Source organism: Globicephala melas, chromosome 17, assembly GCF_963455315.2.
Source record: "Globicephala melas chromosome 17, mGloMel1.2, whole genome shotgun sequence".
NCBI lineage: Eukaryota > Metazoa > Chordata > Mammalia > Artiodactyla > Delphinidae > Globicephala > Globicephala melas.
This window is the reverse complement of record NC_083330.1, coordinates 71,832,124-71,854,188: the sequence shown is the minus strand read 5'-3', so window position 1 is coordinate 71,854,188 and position 22,065 is coordinate 71,832,124. Positions and strand designations below refer to the sequence as shown.

Genomic DNA, 22,065 nt, shown 5'->3' with positions numbered 1-22,065 from the left:
CATCTGCACATTTATTGAATGTGTTCAATGTTCCATCATTGCCTCATAATAACTGAATATACAAGAAAATTCACCCAATCCAGTAAGTCACTTTGCTGATGATATATTGCTTTAAGGCGAAAAGCTATAAACAGGGAATGTGAGCAATGAAAACCCTTCACATTAAATAAACACGTTCCGTGCTACCCAAATCATGAGAAAAATGAGGACTTGTAAAACATGACAGATTGCCCAAGTGCTACTTTTCCTCTATTGGGAAATTCCAAGACATTTCTTCATATGTATTTTGTAGTCACCAAAATGGCAGTAGGAATACTTAAATATTAAGTCATAGTCTGAAAACAGACACACACACACACACACATATATATATATATTTACACATACATACAACACGTATGTGTATGTGCAGAAATGCACAGCTGGCCATTCTGACCATTCATGATTCCCAGCTGTGCAGGGTTATCATTGCAGTTACTTTGGATCAAGGTAAGTCTTTAAAAATCAGTGACCTGATTCAGTATAATAGTCACAGGCTACATTACCTCCCCACGATCTCTAGGTATACACAGTACTTACAATGTCAGTGAGAGTCTAGACAGTCATATCACTTGAATCTACCTTCTTTGATCACTCTCTGAATCACTTTCAAAGTTAAAATTGCAGCTATCGTCAGTAAAGCACGTCTTGTGCCTTTTGACTCGGACGTCAGACTAACCTTGGTTTGCAATCCTGGTCTGTAATTCATTAGCTGGTAAGACATTGAGCAAATAACTTAACCTCTAATAGCCGCAGCTATCTTATTTCTAAAATGGGTAAATGATAATAATGCCATATCTCATAGGTTTGCTCTGAGGATTAAGTAAGACACTGCAGTAAAGCACCCAGTATAAGGCCTGGTAAGTGCTCAACAGATGCTAATGATAAGGTTTAGCAAGCATCGGTGGTTCAGTAAATTCAGGTTTCCTCTTTCCCCTACACACCTACACACACACACGAGATGTTCACTCCAAGCACCTACATGAATTTCTTCCCCAAAAGTTGACAAATCTTTAGCATACCTTTCCCTTCCCCCAGAACATGGTGTCACAGAGGACTAGAGTGGCAAGCTTCCTGCTCTATTTGAGCCGCCCGCCAACGTGACACTCCGATAGGGCTCATTCAGGCTCTCCCCGGAGGCCTCCCCAAGAGCAAGGAAGAGTGGAATAAGCTGGGATTTGGGTCGCTACTTTGGGAGGCAGATTTCCCAGCCTCTTTGAGTCCCAGACTTTCCATTTATAAAACAGGCAAGAGATGCTTCCTCAAAATCGCTGTGATGATTAGTACTATAATTCAAAACTTAAGAGCGCTTGGTACCAAGCAAGCACTCTAAATAAAGGGACAGCTTTTCGTTATGATTATTACTCTTAACTTTTACTGACTCAGGGCACACCACGGCTGGGCCCATAGCTCCTTCCCCATGACTTCAAAACACGGGGCTGAGACGTTCCCTCTGGGGCCTGCATAGGACAGATCCATTTCTCAAACCGGAGCATTCCGGCCACGTCATCCCACCCATTCCCAGAATAAAACCCCCAATTCCACCAAGCAGGCTTCCTAGGATCTTGGAAGCCATGCTCACTTTCCCAAACTGGGAAGCAAATTCAGTAAGAACCTAGCTCTCGGGTGTCTGCTGAATTTCAAATGGGGTCAGCGCTCATCTAGTCCTTGTAGCTTGTAGGTGGCAGGTGATTTCACTCTACGAAAATCCAACATGTTCCATGAAGACTCAGAGAAGAGATTATTCATGGGATAAATTCTCTTCACACAGGAATTCTTCTTTTGTTTTGTTTTTTTTCCAATAAAAATGTACACTTCTTTCAATAGTAAATGTCTTTCTACGGCATTTAAGACTTGGCTGATAAAAATCGGATTGTCATGTACCTTTGGAAGAAAGAGATCTTCTGAATACAAGTAGGAACATGTACACAATTTCCTTTATTCATCAAATACACATTGAGCACCACTGTATGCCTTGCATCGGGCATTCCGGAGGTCACCGTTAAGGAGGGCACGTTCTCAACCCTTCTTCCCTGTCTAGGAATCCCACCCACAATTCGCCACCCAGAATTCCCTCATGAATAACCGCCCCGTCACTCAGTCTGCAGCACTGGGTAACAAAATCATCTTCAAACACATATGAGAGCTGGTTCAGATCTGAAGGAGGGAACGATCTGTAGGGGATTCATGGATTTTGGTTTAGCCCAGATTCTGTTTGACGCTTAGGCACGTAAATAATCTGAAAGTCAGACACTCTCTTCTCTTGTGAAAAGAGCCAGAGAGACACCAATAAGAAGCAAAAATGATGCAAGAATCGCCTGTCCTGACATGTTTTCCTGCTCTGACACATTTGGAAGCTCTAAAAGCAGAGGGAAAAGATGGGTTATAGAGTCACTTCAACTTGGATTTGCATTCCGACTCCTCCACTGGCCATCTGGGTGACTTCAGTCAAGCTCCCTTCCCTTTCTGAGCTTCTGTTTCACATGTGTAAGAACAGAAATAGTAACGGGCACTTTTCAACACGGCCTCGAAGTTTCCATGAGCTAGTGTTAACGGTTACGTACAGCACTGAGAACAATGTCTGACACATAGAAGGTACTATATAAAAGAATTATAGCAGTAAATATTTATATTTTACTAATAAAATAAATAATAGCCTCATGTCCATTAATAGCAACTTTCTCTTCCTTTTGTTGAACAGCTTCAAGCCCTTTCAGCTTTTCATCCCTGTTAAATATACTTCTGTTTTGAAACAACTGGTTAACCTCTGTCTTTGTACCAGAACCGGGTTTTACGGGTCAGTAGACCCCCAGTCTGTGAAACGGGTCACTGAGGCAGAAAGAGACACGTCCTGGGCCCAGGGACCCTTGCCACCCTAGGCTGGTGTAGACTGGACTCACTTCTTGGTTTCTGAAACCACTTCTTGGTTTGACCCACACTCACGCTGGACCCAAGCCTCCCTAAGAGCGCAGGAATGTCACAGGGCACCATTCTCAGGGGTCAGAGACATCACCCCAGGGGACTCCAGCAACTCCCATGAGCCCCCGTGCAGGGAGAGGATCCAGAAGTGAGGAGCCCGGCCGATTGCCCAGCGCCCTGCCCTGTCCACGAGCAGCAGATTCAGTGCTGGAGTCAATCGCTCCTTCTGACAGTTGGCGGACCTTGCTCTGACCCTGGAGTATTGACTGGGGACTTCTCCCAGGAACAAGAAGGAAGTTTATCGTCTCGCATTTCTGACTGGGATGAACCCAACGTACACCCCTCACAGGGCAGGGGTGAAGAGAAACCTGACCTCAACAATGCCCAGAATAATGGATACAACTGTTCATTAAAAAAACCAAACCCAAACAGCAATTCACCTCACTTGGCAAATGCTGGGTGACCTCGGGAGGCACAAATCTTTGGAATGAGAGATACTTTGGTGTGCGGTGGTCACAACTGTCGATCGGAGTAGCTCTAAATCCCATCTATCCTTCTGAATGGACCCAGAGAGCCTTACGATTTGGTATTTAAAGAAGGAATTAGTGACACTGAATGCCTAGCTGATTCTGTTCCTTGAGACTTGGGCAAGATCCAGTCAGACGTCCAGTGACTTGGACAGGCCGGACCAGCCTCGGGTACTGACCAGAACGGCTGGAGACAGGCACTTTCCTTGGAGTGTGCGTGGAATTGTCCAGGAAAGGACCCATTGTCTGGGCTTGAGCGGCACCACGATGGGTGCTTTGGGTGGTCGGAGACAGGAAAGGGGGCCACGGGTCCGGATCAGGGTTAAGGTGGACAAAAGAAGGCTCAGTGTGGGCCTCAGAAGGCTGCCTGCTTTACAAGCATGGGGCCAGGCCTCGAGCTCGTGTTTTGTGCCTGCCTAATTGGCAATTTCTGAGAAGTCAGGGTAGGAATCCAAGTCGGCAAAAATATCATTGGGATTCCGACAGCTCAGGTTGCAGAAGCAAGCATTAATCCACAGGGCCTGGCGGGAGAAGCCAGGCCCGTCGGGACACTGGAAGGAGATGTCGATGGTTTTGGACTTGTAGGGGATGCAGCACCTGTTGTCCGTGCAGATCCCACAGTACTTGGGCCGGTACGAACGTGTGCTGGTGCAGCCGGCCAGTGTAAAGTTCACGGGCGCTTCTGGCTGGTACACGGCCAGACACTTCTTCCCTTCCTGCAGGAAAGGAGGTTTCAGTTGAGATGCTCAGAGGATCAACAGCCACTTTCTTCCCTCCAAGCCCTCAATTCTTCCCTTTTCACTCTCCACGTGCTCCGCCTCCCTTTCAGATTTGCGGCATCTTCCAACTGGGAAGGACCACCCCAAATACAGCAAGACCCAGTCATATTACGCGGGAGGAAACAAGAGCACAGGAGGGGGCTGCCTTGCGGTGGTGGTACCTCTCAAGCTGCAATTTCCTTTCTCTCCTGTGTTCCTGCCTTGCCAATGCCCAGTCCCTGGTCAGTTTCACTAACACGGAATGCCTTTGCGGCCGCTTTAGCCCATCAAGTACCCCTCGCTGGTTAGGGGCAGAACCATCATGGCCTCCCTGACTGGGGGATGCATTTTACCCTAAACTCTCCTCCTCCTCTGCCTCTGACAGACTCTCCCACACACCCTTTCCATGCAATGTATTCATTCACAATCCATGCAACTGGATTGCCATTATCTAAAGGGAGCTCTGTCTCTCCACCGGGCTGTGGGCCACTCGAGATGGGGCTCCTTCTGTGTCCCTGCAGTCTAATTCTGTGCCTGGTGCATAGTAGGCACTTACTAAACTCACTGAATGAATGGTCGTCGGGGTCTACTATGTACCGGCACCATGCCAGAAATGGAGGTAGAGCAGATCCAGGCGATGTGGGGTGGGTCTGAGGCTTGTATGATTGATCTGAGAGCTCTCTTAGGCACAGAATTATGGAAATGAACTTGGGTGGAAAGCATGAGGCAACAGCACGGGACGTGAATTCGTTTGGTGGTAAGCCCACCCCTACCTCGCACGCACCGTGCATTCACCCAGCTTAGGACTCTCTGTCCTGTGGCTGGTAAATTTCCCTCCCATGCTTTTGGTTAAGAGATGTTTGCTGAGTACCAAGCACCAAGAATACAAAGGCTAGTAGGGCAGGGGAAATTCAGAGAGGGAAAAGAGACAAGGAGAGGAACTGTGGGAAGCTAGGCTATCTCGTCTGCTGGACAACCCTCTCCTCAGCATCCCCAAGAAAACAGCAGTGCTCCCCAAATGGAATCAGTGCTGAGTTTTTCTTTCTCTATATTTTTCACATGACACCAAGGCAGATGACCAGTCCTAAGGCGTTAGCAAGGAGGTCCTGGGTTAAGCAAATCAGATCCGTTTCTAACTCCAAGGACTGGGTCTTAGTCTCCTGTGGCCACTACACCCTTGATCCTTTATTTTAATTATCTTTGACTCTCAAAGCTGGAAGGGATGTCCGAGATCATTTCTGGTGTTTTACCAATGAGGGGACTGGGGCTCAGAGATGCAAGGAGATTGGCCATGGTCACACAGAGTCAGCAGCAGATGGGCATTTGACTCCAGCAGTCCTGAGTCCCGTTGTCCCCTACCGCCCCGTGTGGCTGTCACGTGAGTGGGGGCTGGCCCAGGAGCAGTCGGTGAGGGGTCCTTGGAATCACCACAGGAGAGCACTTCTGAGGGACCCTGGGATCTCTCCAGAGTCACCTTGATTGTAATAACACGGTCACCACTTCCACTGAGTGAAATTCACAACCCACCAACCCAGGGACACATGTTATCCCAAGAAACTGCTACAACGTGGGCTTAATTATTATACAAACGGCCCCCCACAAGCAAGCTCAGGAGCCGGGCTCAAAGCCAGGCTTGTCTGTTACGCCCGAGACACCTGCCCCACCCTGGGAGGCGGACCCACCTTGACGTGTGGCCAGAGGCCCACGTCACACGGCCGCAGGTTGCAGAGGCGACTCTCCTGCTCAGGCCAGCACCGGACATTGACGTTGGAGATGCGGGTGGAGACGCCCAGGCCGCAGCTGGCGGAGCAGGGGCTCCAGGGGCTGCTGTAGGCTATGCAGTTCCTGTGCCACGGCTCTACCTCATCCATGGCTGCTGCGGATGGGAACCAGATGCCCTGTCAGTTTCCAGTCTCTGTCAGCCCCCAACTCCTGTCGCCACCGCCCTAAGGGCTGGGGTCCCTGAACCTCAGGCAGGACAGAGGTGGGCTGTCCCTCAGCACAAGAGGGCAAGCTGGCTTCTAACCAGCACAGTTTTCCAGGGAGAGGAGGGCTGTTCTGAGCTCCTTACACCTCTCCGGAGGGAGGACCATCTTTAGAGACAGGTGGACCTAAGTTCAATTCCCGCTTGAGCACCTAGAGGCTGTGTCCCTCTGGGCCTTAGGCTCTTCACTAGAATAATAACATCTGCCCTGCAGGGCTAGTACGGCAATAAAAGGGTCCAGATACTGACTGAGTACACATCAGGCATCTGCAAGGGGCTGGGAATAAAAGGTTAAAAGACACTGTTCCTGCCCCTGCAGAGATTATGCTATGTGGGGAAGGTCAAAGGGAAGCGCCCGCACTGTAGTACCAGCATTTCATCTGCGATGCTGTGGGCATTTGCGATGCTGCGGGCATCGTGGTTAAGGGGACACACAGGCTTCAGAGGCAAATGGCCTGGGTTCAGCTCTGAGCACCACCACTTAGTAGCTGGATAGCTTCCAATAAACTAGCTCCCACCTCCGTGTCCCCACCTGTAAGAGGGGCTGACAGTAGCACCTCTCTCCCTCCTGTCCCAGGCTGGGGACAGAAAAGATGGGTTCAGACACGTGACAGCGCTCAAGCTGTCCCTGGCCCTTAGTGAGCCCTCAGTCAAGGTGGACTGAACCCCAACTCTTGGCTGGTTCTATCAACGTGTGTATCCTGGCATCCAGTTACATGTGTAACTGGAGTGAGCTAGAGATGGAGGCAGGTAAAAAGCCAGGAAGACCAAGGAGAGATCTCACAGAGAGATGGAACAAGGTACCCGAGAGAAAGGCTGGAAGAGGAAGCCAGTCCAACCTGGCACACACACACATGGCAACCAGAGAGAGGAACGGGCAGGGACAGCAGGCGTGCAGGGGAGACGGGTGAATGAACGCGGGAATACATGAGTAAGAGAAGAGGATGGACAAGACAGAAGAAAGGAAAAAGAGGCCTCTGAGGACAGAAGGGAGGAGGGTCCGGGCTGGGATAAGCTGGGGCTGCGAGCACGGATGGAGGGGGCAGGGGGGAGGGATCTGCTTGGAAGGATGAAAGGGCTTTGGTTTCTGGGTCAGCCACTCAGCAGGGGCTCTGCTTGTGCACGGTCAGAACGGGGTCACTGGGCCACACACAATGACATGATGGGCAGACAGCCGCTGCCCTGCACCCTCACCCCGTGACCCTCCTGTGCTCTGCCCTGGGAGGCCTGCTGGGGACAGAACTTCCCCGGCCACCTCCTCCTTGGGCAGGGGATTGCTGCTTCAGGGGGCTGCTCAGCCCCGGATGGGGCACCCCAGGCCCCACCCAGAGAGGCTGTGCATCCCTGAACTGTAGGGGTGGCAGTACCACTCTCCTTCCTGGTCCAGTCAGACCCCTGGGGGCAGGCAGCCTGGGGACAGGTCTCTATTCTGGCCTTTACACTCCCCCCTCCCCTCCCTTCTCCTCCCCTCTCCTGTCCAGTTTGTTCTTCTCTGAAATCCTCCCTCACTTGGCTTCTGAAACCCTCTTTCTCCTGTATCCGTCCTGCCTCTTGGATTCGTCTTCCTCAGCTTCATTCTCTCTCGCACCTTACATGGCGGTGTCGCAGGGCCACATCAGTCGTCCTCCATCGAGGCAATTTTGTCCCCCCAGGTCACAACTAGCAGTGTCTGGAGGTATTTTTGGTTGTCGCTACTTGGCTGGAAGGTGCTACTGGCACCTAGTAGGTGGGGGCCAGGTGTAAACCTCCTCCTACAAAGCCCAGGGCTGTCCCCTCTCTGAAGAATGATCCTGTCCAAAATGAGGTCAGCACTGAGGTCGAGAAACCCTGCTCTACGCAGTCTCTCTGAGCACTTCTCTCTGAGCACAATCTCTCATGCACTTATAACTTTAAAAAAACAACCAGTACCCTCAGAACGCCCAAACTCCATTGCCATTTCTTCACTCCCTCATGTCCACTTGCCTGGTGGACACTTTCCTTCTAGAAGTGTCCTCATCTGCTGTCTCCCACGTCATCAGACGCTCCTGGTTTTCCCATTACATGCTTGGCTCTCCTTCTCTGTCTCCCCCTCGGCCTCCTCTTCTGTCCTCCCTCAAACATCAGCCCCCCAGACCTCTGCCCCAGGCCCCCCCAATACATTACCCCTAGGCCCTCAGCAGCTCTGGGCCGGAGAGTTCCGGAGCTCTCTCTCCGCCCCACCTCCCTCTTCCAGTGCTTTCCCCACAGGATGCTCCTCTGGGTGATCTCATGGGCAGGGCACCCAGCCTCAGCCTCAGCCTGTCTCCAGCAAGGGCGCTCTCCTCCCCAGAAGTACTCCCTGCTTTCTGTCCTAAGTAATGACGAGCCCCGGGAGTCTCTGTTACCCCTCTCTCTCCTTCCCCCCACCCGTTGTATTGACGCCGAGCCCTTCAGTCTTGTTCAATTCCTCTTGCATCTGTCCCTTCCTTGATACCTCTGCTCCCACTGCCCCAATTCAGGTCTCCTCGGCCCACATACCCATCCCTGCATCCCTCCATCCCTGCGTCCCTCCATCCATTCATCCATCCATATGACGAACACTGATTTGGTACCAGCTAAGTGTCTGGCATTGGCTAGGCTCATGTAAGCTGGGGGTGAAACAAATAGGTCTGTCCCTGTCCTCTATTTCCGGAGCTTCCTCTGGCCTGGCCTACCTGGCTGAAGTCTCACCTGTCCACCCATCCCCCAGAGTGAGCGGGAAGCCATCCACTCCCTCTCTGCCCTTCCACCTGCTGCTCAAGCCTCTCCTCCCGGGGTACCCTCACACCGGTCCTTCCTCAGCCTCCACCCCTCCCCTCCTAAACTCCTTAGTAGGAGAATAAGGAACCGCAGGCCTCTGCTTCCTTCTTTACAAAGCACTTCCTCCTTTTACGCATGAAGGATCCCATAAGACAGGTGGACAGGTGGTCTTATTTCCATTTTACCAGTGGAGAAATAGGGTCCCGGAGGAAATGTGACTTTCCCAAGGTCACACCGCTCCTGAGTGGTGGACTGGGGGCCGGGGGCTCCTGTCAATCACAGGTGGACAGTCAGAGCTTTGGGAGTGTCCGCCCCCACACCCCCGGACCCCAGGGCCTGCCCTCCCCCCCGTGCCCTGCGCCCCGCGCCCCGCGCGCAGCACCCACCGAAGGCGCCCGTGTGGCGCGGCGCGGTCTTGCGTGGCCTCCTGGCGTCGTCGTCGCACACCCACTGCTCGCAGCAGCGCCCGGGCACGCTCACCCGCCGGGCGTGGCGGCACCAGACGCGCGGGGGGCGCGCGCGGAGGCAGAGCGGCGTGCAGCCCACCGCGCCGCCCACGCACGTGCAGTTGTACTTGCAGTTGGGCTGGAAGGACTGGCCGTTGTTGTAGCGCACGCCGTCCAGCACGCAGCCCACGCCGACCACCTCTGCGGACACAGGCGCCGAGGGTCAGGCAGGTGGGCTCCGGTGTCCCCCGCAGGGCAGCGCCGCCCCCGCTGGACCACGCCCCCCCACGTTCACGTCGTAGGGGAGGGGCGAAGGCAGAGCAGTGAGAAGCCACTGGGCCCAGCCGGCGGCGTGGGGGGAGTTCGGTGGCACCTGAGCAGAGGCAGCGCCAGTTCGTTTAACCCGCGGAGAAATACGCAGTGCCACCCTGGAGCGGGGTGGGAGGCCGGGACGGGGAGCCAGGTGGCTAGCCCCTGGTCCTGTCCCATCAAGTGGCACAAAACCTGGTCCTGACAATTTTCTGCCTCCAGGGTCACGGTTCTGAGCCCGGCAGTAAAGCCAATTCGAACACTTTGAAACAAAGACTCAGTTCATTGAATGCAAATTTATAGAGTAGTCTAGGTGCCGGGGTTTAGTAGTGAAGCAAGGAGAAAAACCACGCCCTCGAAAAGATTACATTGTATGGGGGACAGAGGAAAGACAATGGACCATCTAGAATGTTGATGGGGCCAGTAAAGCAGTTGATGGGAGTGTGTGTGGGGGGTGGTTTGCAGATTTAAACAAGGTGGACCAGCAAAGCCTCACGGTGGTGAGGATGATTCAGCAAAGATGGGAAGGAGGTGAGCTGCCCAGGTCTTGTGGGAGGAGCCTTCCAGGCCGGGAGGGGCTGTAGGCGGGAAGACCTGAGGTGGGAGCAGCCTGGGATGTGGGAGAGGGCAGGGAAGGGTGAGAGAAAGTCAGGAGGCAGGAGATGAGGTGAGAGGGGGCTTCCCTGGAGGCTCAGCAGAAAATAGCTCTTAGAGCTTAGAACTGAGGCTGGCACACAGTAGGTGCTCAATGAGTAACTGTTGAATCAATGATATGAATTATGTTTCACAAAAACACTCGTGGTGCTGAGTTGAGAACAGACTGATGGGTATGGGTGGTGTCAGGAGGCCACACTAGGAATCCAGATAAGAGGTGGTGGTGATTGGACCAGTGAGGGACAGCCAGGAGGAGAAGGGCTCAGCTTCTGGGTATATTTGGAAGGACCCGCTGACAGATAGGATGCAAGGATGAGAGGAGAAGCACCAAGAAGGACTCCTAGTTCTAGGTCCTGAGCCCTGGAAGGAGAGGGATGCTCTGTCCTCAGAGGAGCAAGGTTGGGGTGGGTGGACTCAAGTTCCTCACTAGACACGAGATGCCTGGTTGACATCAGAGTGGCCGTGTGGAGCTTGTTCTGCAAGCCTGGAGTTCCAGGAGAGATCTGGGGCTGCTGGGCCCCCACCAGCATTCCCACCCTTGATGCCGGGTCCCACCCTGAGGACAGTGTCTGGAAGTGCAAGCAGAGAGCCCAGGGTGGCAAGGGCGTTCACCCGAGGAGGGCTGGTCTGCCAAGAGTTCCAGCTTATCTCCTGGATTCACCCGAAGGTGAATCATCATCATCGTCATCGTCATCATTATCATCATCATCGTCATCATCGTCATCATCATCATCGTCATCGTCATCATCATCATCGTCATCATCATTATCATCATCGTCATCATCACCATCATCATTGTCATCATTATCATCATCATCACCATCATTGTCATCATTATCATCACCATCGTCATCATCGTCATCATCATCGTCATCATCATCCCTGTATCTAACAGGAGTGAGGGTTCTTGGTTGCCTGACCTGCTTTGTGTTAGGCTTCCTTGCTTTGCTGATTTCATCCCATAAGGAAACGATACCACATCACCACCTGCATTTTCACCTACAGCAACCCTGAGTCTCGGCGATGTTGCATCACGCACCTAAGATCACAGAGCTCGGCTCAGCGGAGCAGTGAGGGCAGCCTGTGGGAATATTGGGGTGACTGCCGGTTTCCTTGGGAGGTGATGGTGCCGGAGAAGGTACAGAAAGGAAAGGCGCTAACACTCACTGCCCCTCTGATCTGGAGCCAGGCACCATCTGGTATCTCACGCAGTCCTCGCAGGGGCTGCCCTAGGAGAGCTTTGTTTTCTTCCTTTGGCAGAGACGGGAACTGGGGGTGTGGGGTGAGTGCTCGAGGTCACCCAACAGGTGACTGATGGAGCTGCTCCCAAAGCCTGGGGGCTCTGACTCCACCATCCATTTCCTTCCACCAGACACCAGTAAAGGAGGGGAAATAGGAAAACAAAACAAAGCAGAGGAAGCGCTGGGTGAATCACTGATCTTTGCCTCTGAGTCACCCCTGCCGGTGCGCTTTTGCTCCAGGGAGCGTGTGCGCGTGCGCGTGTGTATTGGTGGAGGGGGAGAAAGGAGTGCTGAAGCCCGTCTCTGCCCGTGTGTGGGAACTTCTGGTGGAGAGGGCAGCGCTGTGCTGGGAGCCCTTAGCACAGTGGTTCTCAACACCAGCTGCACGATAGCACCACCGGGGGAGCTCTTTAAAATTTTGATGCCCACACCGTGCTCCAGTATATGAGGGTGGACCTGGGTTTCAGTATTTGTTATTGTTTTGCCCTTGGTAGCTCCCAGGTGAATCCAGTTTGCAGCCAGGCTTGGGAGCCGTTGCCTCTAGAAGTTGTTCGCAGTCTCCTGGGAGGTTTAGGGGGTAGGGACAAGCGATGGCTGGTACGTGTGATGGCTGTGGATTTTCTCGTCAGCGGACTCTGGCGCCCCTTCCTTATTCGATTTCTTCCTGACTAATTGAAGGACCAGCTCCTGGCTAGATGGGGAAGCTGGCTGAGTTTCCTTCCCCATTCAGATGTGCAAGCCCAGGCATGAACGGGTGGGCTTTCATTTTACTGACGGACTTCAAGGAACTCAAGTCACCTTGCTGTGCCGTCTGGACCTCTACTCCCCCTGCCCCACCCCTGCTGGACTGTCACCTGCCTGGGAGCAGGGACAGTGGGCCATGCCTTGTAACCCCATTGCTGTATTATCACTAACCTGTGTTCACCGCGTGAATGAATCAGTGGACGGATGGATGGCTGTCAGATGGGGTGAAACCTACTCCGTATTGGGCTTCTACTGTGTATCAGGCACTCGACATCCTAACCACCCAGAGAGGTAGGCGTTATTCATTCATTGCATTTTTCCTTGATGAGGAAACTGACACTTAAAAAGGTTAAGCAGCTTTCCTAAGACCATTGTACTAGTTAGTTACGGCGCTGGGCTTCGAACTCAGGTTGTCTAGCTCCAAACCCCATGCATGGGTTTTCTACTCCCTCACTCTTCAGATGGGAGAGTCTGAGCTTGGAACCAGCCCTGTCCCCACACTCTGAGGATGACCGTGGACAAGGCTAAGGGAACTTCTACAAAGGAAAGTTGAAGCACATGAGACACTCACCAAGAGCAGCCTCAACCACCACGCGAAGCTGGTTGGATCAAGCTCCTTAAGTGACGTGCCCAAGGTCACGTAGCCAGTAAGTGGCAGAGCCAGGAGGCAAAACCCAAGTCTGTCTGCCTGTAAATTTCATGATCCTTCCAGCAAACCACACTGCCCTCAATCCTGACCCAGCTGCACTGAATGCAGTCATGTTTGTCCACGAAAATAGCCAAACAGTTTAATCCAGAGGTCACTCGCTGCCCACAGAGGTGTTTAGTTTGGCCCGTGGGGTGTTTTTAAAAAAAGTTTTCCATGTGTTGCCAACATTTACGAATCATACACAAATCTGGATTTCTTTCTGGATTCACTTGAAAACGGAGCAGACGGGATCAGACCAAGCTCACTTTTCCACCTGGCCGCAGTGGCCAAAGCTTGCATTCACTAGTTTGCCATAATCCCTGTGATCCTCTCTTGGAGTTATTGGTGCCAGTGTTGCAACTGCTCATTTTATTTCCTTGTCCTGGCTTAATGACATGCACATCTCTGAGGACAGATTTAGCCTGGCCAGGGGATTGTCCATTGGCTGTCGGCCATTTGCTGACAGATGGTGTGTGTAGAGGAACACTTCTTTCTCTTCCCCTCTCGCCCCAAAGCCTCTTCCTCTCTAGCGTCTCAGACCCTGGACTCTCTTCTTTCTCGCATTAGGGTCTCATGAATTCAGACACTATGGCAGCATTTCCGGGAAGATGTTCAGTAGCACACTGGTGAATTGTGTGTGTGTGCGTGCGCGCACATGTATGCATGCTGTGTGTGTATCTGAGTGTGTGTGGTGGGGTAGGTGGGTCATTGGGTAAAATTCTGCCTGGAAAAACGTGTTCACTGTGCAAAGAAGTTCAAAAAGAAAAGTCCTCTCATGACAGCTCTCTTTTTGGAATTTGACAATGGACGTGAACGTTTAAAACCTCTGAAAAGTTCTGTTTCACTTATTGAACCTTATTTACTCCGAAGTCTGTAGACCTACATGACCAGAGAACCCTTGGCAAGTGTAGTACTCATTACAGTCTCCTGAAAACCAGTCTTCTTTTCAAATACAAGGAATGGAAATAGAGACTCATGACGAGAGGGAGCCAGGTGAAGACAGGAGCTGACATTTAAAGAGAGAGGGCTGGTGCTAGATTGGGAAGCTGGCTTTCCAGGCCCCTGGTGGTAAAGGCAGGCAGGATAGGCAGTCCCGGGGTCTGTACCGTCTATGGGTCCATGAGAGAATGTCTATAAAGTTGTGGTGCCTGGCACGTGGTGAGATGTCTTTGCAACTTTAGGGAATCATATAGTCACAATGAATTTCCTTTTAATGACCTTAAAGAACAGCTGTAAAAGGGGAAAGAAATGATGAGACGGTCTCAGAGACGTGGAGGGGATTCTACTGCGGGAGGGCTCAGCCTGGTTTCCTTACCTGGGTAGGGGGAGAGAGTATATGAGTGACTATATACATCAGCAGTCAGTCTCAGACCTGAGTACGGGAGTGGTCCAAGGAGCTTGTTAAAGTTGTAGATTCCCATCTCCACTTGCAGAGAACTGGAATGAGTAAGTCTGGGGTGGGGCTCAGGAATAACATTTTTAACCAACACATCAGATGATTCTATGCGGATGGAATCTGCAAGTTTTCACTGAACAGAGTTTTGTGGGGGCTAATAATGAGTTTCAGTAAAAGGGGGGAGAAAATGGAAAGATGGCAGAATCAATGGTGGTTACTTGGACCGCGAAAGACAGATGACTTGGTGTGAAAGCTGAGGCATGAACTGAGGTCGAAAGAGCAGAAAGTGCTCATAAGTTAACCATGATTGTTTTGACTTGGAATTTTGTGCATAACCCTCGTCAACAACCCACTTCAGGGAATATAATGGGTTAACTGAGGGTGAGGGAGTCTGCTGTGTGTGAATATGCAGTGGTGTGTGTTAGAATCATAGTTACGGGGAAGCTGGATTCAGCATTAGGGAAGAAGGGAGTTCTTGGGTTTATGAGGCTTTGAGTAACTTTTCAGAAGTTAGGCTGCTGTGTCATGATGCCTAGTGACGTCTTTTCATCATGCTGGATCAGGTATCTTGAATAAATGCTTAGATGATTCAAGCTAAGTGAATAACAGTCCAGATAGAAGCAGGAGACCAGAAAGTCCCAGAAAGGAGGTCTCTGAGAACAACAAAGGAAATGGTAGAACCCTGTGAAGAGCAAACAAACAACAAACAGCCTCTCCCCTGGCATGGGGCTATTATAAGGACAAAGAGTAAAGAAAAAGCAAAGGCAAATAGAAACCCCAGGAAAAACAAAAGCCTTCATAATAAAGGAAATTCAAACAAGTGCACTGTCTCATGTCACAGTGAAAAACATTTACATAATCCTAATATTGTAAATAGTGGTTTATAACCAAAAATATGACAATGATATTGGAAGATGGGGGAGACGTCAGGTGGTAGTAAGGAACTCAGACATTAGCTATCATATAGGGATCATTCATAGATTATCCACAATTGATATTTAAAGCTGATCAATGTATAACTGAAGACATGTATTGAGGATTTGCAACTACCAGAAGAAAGGGCTGGAAGCTAAAAGTGACTGTAGTAACCAGAGGAACATGGGTGGGTGGTAGGAAGGGATGGTTTCAGGCTGCTGGGTTTTATCCTTTCAAGGCTACTAAATGTTTTAAAGCCATGTTATTTTAATTTACAATATTACTGAAATATCTGGAGCTCTGCAGGGTCCTGGTGCCCCTGGGAGGTCATGGGCAACCAGCAAAGGGTTCTACCACTAAGAAAACAGAACCAGGCTTAGGTCTTGACTGGTGGATGCCTCTTCCCTGGACTCATCCATGGATGGAGAACAGAGAAGACAGCCAGGTTCTGGGTGCCAGAGGAATGCAGCATCCCTCCCTCCTCAGGAAGAGCCCAGCCTCTGGCCTCTAATCACGGCCTGGGGTAGGGGGCGGGGGGTATTTCCTGCAGAACTGGAGCCAGGCCAGAGGAAGGGCAATGGGTGGGGGTCCCTGGGCCAGAGCTGGGGATGCTGGGGGCTGGCCGGATGGTGTGTGTGGGGTGTCACTTACGTGCACATACTCCTACTGCGTACCTCGGGCTGTCCCCACTGTAGTCACAGTAGAGGCCCCGGTGGGGGTCACAGACAGCAGCCTCCGTGCAGTTGTCCCCGAGCTGCTGAGCACACATCTTGCAGCATTCGCAGCCGTCTGTGATGAGGCTGACCCCCAGCGGGCAGCGGGGCGGGGAGGACGGGCACTCGCACGGCCACTTGCAGAACTGGGGGTGTGCAGAGGTGTCCTCCAGGGGAGCCGGGGTGAAGATCGTGGCCGTGGGAGCTGGAGAGAGGGCCTGCAGGGGAAGGGCAGACATAAAGGGAGCTGCCAGGTAAGGGGTTCAGAGGCCAAAGGTCTGCAGTCACCTTCCCATCTTCACGGTGTTCAAAAGGTTTACGCGAAATTATGTTTCTCCACCATGCTTTTACTAGCCAGACGTCTCCTTTCTCCTCAGTGCAACCACAGGAGGAGCCGGAGTTCAGAGACTTAAGCCCGTCGCCCAAATTCCCCAGCTGGTAGGCCAGGGGGCAGGGGGCAGACTCTAGGTCAGATCTCTGAGCCCCATGGGTGTTTCCTTCCCTTCTGATCATCCCGAAACCTGGGAGGTCCTTGAGTTGGCCTCGATTGAAGGTGAGGAAGCTACAGCTTTGAGGAAATGCCTTCTGATGAGTCACGCCGTGTGGCACGGCCCACACCCCATCCACCGGTTGCTCTTTTCTCTGCGTCCTAAAGATCTACCCTCTCCACTGAGGTTTCAGGTGTACAGCACAGTGATTCAGTTACACATACATACATAGACACATGCACATATATGTACATTCTTTTTCAGATTATATCCCCTTATAGGTTATTAGGAGATATTGAGTATAGTTCCCTGTGCTCTACAGCAGGTCCTTGTTAGTTACCTATTTTAGATATAGTAGTGTGTATCTGTTAATCCGAAACTCCTAATTTATCCCTCTACCCCCCTTTCCCTTTGGTAGCCACACATTTGTTTTCTATGGCTGTAGGTCTACTTCTGTTTTGTAAATAAGTTCATTTGTATCTTTTTTATTTTCAGATTCCACATGTAAGTGATATGCATATTTAACGTCGGGTTTCAGGCAGGTATTTTTATGAATTTTCTTCTCCTTCTTATTTCCCCTCTGAGCCCCGGGAAAGGGCTGCATGGGTGGCTCCTGCAGCTGGCTTGCTCTGCCTCCGTAGGGAAGGGAGTCATGCTCTTGTTGCTGGTGCAAACCATGCAGAGAGGGGTCTTATTTTGCGCTAAGGGTAACGGACCACCACTCCGCTTCCCCAAACTGCACTCCTCCCCAGAACCCCATTCCCATCCCCGAGCCCATATATTCATCTTTATGTTGGCAAATATGATGGACAGGACAACAGGCCAGCGGGGAAGGAGACGTAAGTCCCAAAGGGCCCCCCCTGCGCTGAAGATCAGGCAGATAGAACGGGAGGCTGCTGTGGGATGCCGGCCAGTATTAGGAGCTTCCAACTGCCTGTATCTCAGGGATCCAGTCCCCCGCCCGGCCCCTCCGGCTGCCTTCCTGAACGGCCCTCCTGGCCCCTCACTCTATACTGGAGGAAACCTAGGCCCAGGGAGGAAGGGAATTGCCTGAGGATGGAGAGTGGAGGCTGCATTTTCCCACCCCCAGGCGGTGGTCCCTGCTGGGGAGCCTCCTGTCTGGGGCTCCTGAATTCTGAGGTTAGCGGAGGTGGAACCCGGGCTTGTGCGGGCTGCCCCACGGGCCAGCTCCTCCGTCTTGAACCAGAGCCTGCTCTGTGGGCTTACAGATCTGCGCTTCATTCTTTGAACAATAGATGCTGAGATATTCCGACAGATTCCTTCTTTTCCTGAGGAGGAAAGCGAGATCCAAAAGGCAGAGGGACACCTCCAGGATGACACGGGCCATGTCAGGGCATAGGCACAAATGACTCTCCAAGCTCTCATTTCTGGGACCTTTACCTCTGCCCCCTCTGGGCTCTTTCAGTCACTCCACAAACGTTTGCTGAGCTAGCTCACCGTCTCTCTTAAGTTTTAGGCATTTGAAGATGAAGTTATTAAAAATGTCCTGTGCTTGTGGCGCCGCAGCTCATAGGAGAGACAGTTATTCGAGGTGATTTATCACAATGGGAGGCCGTGTGTGAGTGCTGGGCACCGGGGCAGCCCCGGGAGCTCTCTGACTACCAGGGCAGGAAGCTCTCTGCCGAGGTGAGTGGTGGACATCCTTGAGTGCCTGGCTGTGAGAACCAGAGGCCAGGAGAGATGGTCCAGGCTGAAGTGCTGGATTAGCTGGGCTCTTGGTTCTGTGCTCGGCACATAACAAGTGCAGTAAATATTGATTTGACACATTAAGGGACTTTGAAAGTCAAAACTGCAAACCTTGATTTGAGGCTTTCGTCGCCTCTAGGCTTGGTTTCAGGCAGGTTTGCTGGTGGGGAGCAGACTGCTCTGCAGGTTGGCAGGGCTGGTCTGTGTTCATCGGGAAAGCATTTAGGTTACCTTCCCTCGTTCGCTTTTCCTCGAAAAGTACAACGTGACACACAAAACCCCAAACCCCCAAATCAATGAAACCACACGCTCACACACACACACACACACACACACACACACACACACACACACACACACACACACACACACACACACACACACACACCCTCATCTTTCTGACTCTGTGCAGAGAGACTTTTCCTTGTCAGTCTGTGACAGTGGAGGCCTGGAGCTTTATGAAGCCCCCAGACCACCTCTGACAGTCTCTAGACCCTCAAGACCTACTCCTGGCAGAGGAAATAAAAAAAAAACCCTCTCCTCCGGGAAGCCTTCCATGCCTTTCCCAGGTTGTATTAGAGGTGCTGCCTCCCCCACTAAAATGTGAACTTGTAAAGGACAGAGCCTCTGCCTTACTTCTCTCTGTGGGCCTGAAACACGGCTCACGGCCCACAGCAGGGCTGTGTCAGTGTCACCTGGTGGAATGGATGGATGGGGAATTGTTGACTCTAAGGGGCTTTGGTGTCTCTTGATTTTTCAGGGTCTACCATCTTGGAAGCTTTTTTCTCTGCTCTAAGTTTGAGGGTCAAGAAAACAGCATGGGACCCGAGACAGTCAGAAGTGGGTTCTCTGTGTCCTTGGACAACCTTTCTGAGCCTCAACATCCCCATCTGTGAAATGGCCACAGTAATGCCCCCTCGGGAACTGCTGGGAGGGTGGAGGCATTGTGTATGCAGAAGCACTGTGTATGCAGGCCTGGCAAAGGGCAGACGCTCGAAAGCACGACTTCGCCCTTGCGCTCCCTTGCTTGTGCGCCCTGCCTCGCACCCACACAGCCCAGCACAAGACTTGGGGGTCTGGACACTTTGAACTGAGCTGGGATGGTCTGGAATCTGGATAGTAACCACCTCCACGTGGTTACTATCCATCCTGCTGTCTCCACACCAAGTTAAACCTCCCCAGAAGGAAGCCTCCTTTCCAAGTGCACGCCGGGAGCCCCAGGGCACTCAGCTCCTCAAGGGGAGCTGCAGAGAAGGCCCCCCGCCTTGGATGAGGGAAGCAGGTGATGGCGCCGTGGGGCAGTGGAGGGAGGGGCCCCGGGTCCGCTGAGCCAAGCCCTTGCTGTTGGCGCCATCTAGTGGTAGAAATCTGCCATCCCTAGAAGGTCCTGGGTGAGAGCTGTGGGGTGGGAAGACCTTCAGACCCCAGGGCCTGAGGACTCCTCATTTTGGTGCATGACCCTCTGAATCCCGACTGCCTTGTCCAGCACCCACGCCCCAGGGAAAGTGACTGCACACACACACACACACACACACACACACACACACACACACGCGCGCACGCGCGCATCAGCCACCTTGAATACCCAAGACGGCACTGCACGTCCGCCTGCCCTTGGTCACGGTACAGGGACTATTGCAAACTCACTGGGCCTACATCATCTTTTATAACAGCAGAAGCTAAGGGTGAGCAAAGGGAAGGAAAGCAGTCAGAAAGCAAGGAGAATATCTATCGTCTGGAGAAAAAGCCAAAGAGAATCAAGAAGAGCCCTGGATACTTGCAAATTGCAGCTGTTCACATAAGAGCCTCTTTTACAATGTGCTTCTGCATGCGGACTCCCCGCGGACACCACTGTGTTTACAGGAAAGACAGGAGGGTGGGGCTGTGCCCTGATGCTTCCCAGGCTGGGCACCCAGGGCTCAGGCTCCTGCCTGGTTCTGCCCGCTCAGCCCCTCAGCTCCCGGGCTGAGCCCACTGCCCACCTCCATCCTCAGAGCCCCCAGGGCAGTGCCTCACGCAGTCACTTCCTACCGTGGCTCCCAAACTTTGCTGCATGTTAGAACCACCCAGAAGCTTTGATAAACACTGATGCCTGGCCACTGTCCGCAGACAGCCTGACTGAAGTGGTCTGGGAAGAATCCTGGGCACTGAATGCAGCCGAAGGTGACAAGGGTCCACTTGCCTAAGGACCTGGTTAAGATACAGATGCCTGAAGCCCACTTGGAATATTCAGCTTCAGCTCTTCTATGCTGGGCCCAGAATGTGTATGTTGACCTACACCCCTGGTGATTCTCGTGAGAATGGGAACCGTTGTCTTAGAGAACTGGGCCAGGGGAGGGTACGATGGGGAGATTCTAGGCCATTTTCCTGTCTTAACATGACTTTTCTAGAACATCACTTACACGCCTAACCTGTCAGCAGCTTGATCAACCTTCCACAAAGCAGTCCAGGCCAGACTGCAGAACACACACCGTTTTCGGTAAGCAGGCCTCATGTAGTTAATTGAAAATGATGTACTTTGCTTTTACTGTTTTGTGAGAAAGACTGAAAAATGAAAGAAATAGAAAAGGAGCAGCTCCCCATGATAAGACCCCTAAGTGTCAGCTGGGTACTGAATGAATGTGTCCCCTCAAATTTATATGTTGACGTTCTAACCTCTCTAAAGGTCATGGTATTAGGAGGTGAGGTCTTTGGGGGTGATGAGGTCATAAGGGTGGAGCCCTCACGGATGGGATTAGTACCCTTATAAAAAGGATTGCAGAGAGCTCCCTGGCTCCTTCCACCATGTGAAGAGACAATGAGAAGATGCCAGTTATGAAAAGGGTCCTCATGTAGAATGTGACCATGCTGGCCTTGACTGTGGACTTCCAGCCTCCAGAACTATAAGCAATAACTTGTTGTTTGTGGCCACCCGGTGTGTGTTTTCCTAAAGAAGCCCAAAGGGGCTAAGACCGTGTCTGCCACTTAACCCTCTGGCAGGGAGGGTAATCAGTCGGCAGGTTGAAAGCCGAGAATCAGTCTATTTAATCATATTTATTGGACAAACTTAAGCAGATGAAAATTAAGAAGGAAAACATTTTTACAACAATAAATGGTGGTAGGCATGGGAGCAGAGAGTAGGAGCTGGCAGTGGTGGGGTGCCACCCTGAGACCTGAATCATCCTGATCGATGATGGGGCCAGACCCCACCATCCTCTGAGAGTGTGTGTGGTTCATCGATGAGCAGGGCCCTGGGACCAGGAGGAAAGGGCAGGGCATCTGCAGTGAGTGGAACCCATTTCCCAAGGCTCTGTGACCTGGGGCCGTGCTCACCCTCTCTGAGCTTCAGTTTCCTCATTTGTAAAATAGTAATGATGACAGCATCCTCCAGCAGCCCTAATGAGCAGTTATAGTCTTACCTCCATTTTACGGATGAGGAAACTGAAGCTCAGAGAGCTTAAGTAACTTGCTCACAGTCTCGCAGCTGAGAAGGGGTCTCTGAGTGTCCCCAGAGTGTCCCTCCAGAGGGACTTATCACCATGCTGCCCTACTCCTTCATCCCTTCACATTCATATCCGTACATTCATTCCTCCATCCTCCCATCACACACATGTACTAAGCATCTCCTGCGCGGTTGGTGCTCAGATGAACAAGGCGTGTGGTTCTTACCCGAAGGCAGTCACAGTATGGACACACACACAAGATTATAACACGGGGTGGTGACAATTGTAATTCATTTGAGCCCAAGCTTCCAGGGGTCCCCGGAAGAGGAGATGGGAGCCTCTCGCGGGGCTTTTCAGG

At 51.9% G+C, this 22,065-nt stretch overlaps 1 protein-coding gene across 2 annotated transcripts in view; it reads right to left on the bottom strand.

Annotated features, from left to right (window-relative positions):
• Positions 1 to 1,980: 1,980 nt before the first annotated feature.
• The window catches only part of CCN4 (cellular communication network factor 4), a 30,562-nt gene continuing 10,477 nt past the window's right edge, over positions 1,981 to 22,065 (bottom strand). The window contains exons 2-5 of one of the 2 annotated variants that reach the window (XM_030875858.3): positions 16,029 to 16,308; positions 9,371 to 9,631; positions 5,926 to 6,119; positions 1,981 to 4,201 (exon numbers count right to left, since the gene is read on the bottom strand). In XM_030875858.3, coding sequence (XP_030731718.1) covers positions 3,902 to 4,201; positions 5,926 to 6,119; positions 9,371 to 9,631; positions 16,029 to 16,308 — 1,035 coding nt within the window. In that variant the 3' untranslated portion in view covers positions 1,981 to 3,901. The remainder of the gene's footprint in view (positions 4,202 to 5,925; positions 6,120 to 9,370; positions 9,632 to 16,028; positions 16,309 to 22,065) is intronic. The other variant, XM_060287500.2, reaches the window with a different exon arrangement.